A 242-nucleotide genomic window follows, 5' to 3' on the forward strand; every position below is an offset into this window, starting at 1 on the left:
CCCCCTCCCCCGCCGGCCGCTTCCAGGGCCGCCAGGACGCCAGACGACTGACGCCTGCAGCAGGCGCGCGGGGACAAGACGCGGAGAGAGGAAGGCGCCTCCTCGCGCTTCACGCCGCTCCCAGAACTTGCCGCCTTGGATTTAGACACCCGGACCCCGACTCGGTGCGCGCATGCCTGCGGCGCCGCGCTCCCCCGGCTCCCGGCAGCCCCGCCCCCCAACGGTACGGCGGGGGCGGGGGG

The 242-nt window shown here is 76.4% G+C and overlaps 1 protein-coding gene across 1 annotated transcript in view; it reads right to left on the minus strand.

Moving 5' to 3' along the window:
- PIGX (phosphatidylinositol glycan anchor biosynthesis class X) overlaps positions 1–239 on the minus strand; it is a gene marked incomplete at its 5' end in the record, with an annotated part of 41,875 nt that extends 41,636 nt beyond the window's left edge. Inside the window, 1 exon segment of the mRNA XM_027775057.1 lies at positions 22–239. Within this exon segment, the coding sequence (XP_027630858.1) occupies positions 22–239 (218 nt within the window).
- Between the last annotated feature and the right edge of the window lie 3 nt (positions 240–242).

Source organism: Tupaia chinensis, unplaced genomic scaffold, assembly GCF_000334495.1.
Source record: "Tupaia chinensis unplaced genomic scaffold, TupChi_1.0 Scaffold000515_1, whole genome shotgun sequence".
Taxonomy (NCBI): Eukaryota; Metazoa; Chordata; class Mammalia; order Scandentia; family Tupaiidae; genus Tupaia; species Tupaia belangeri.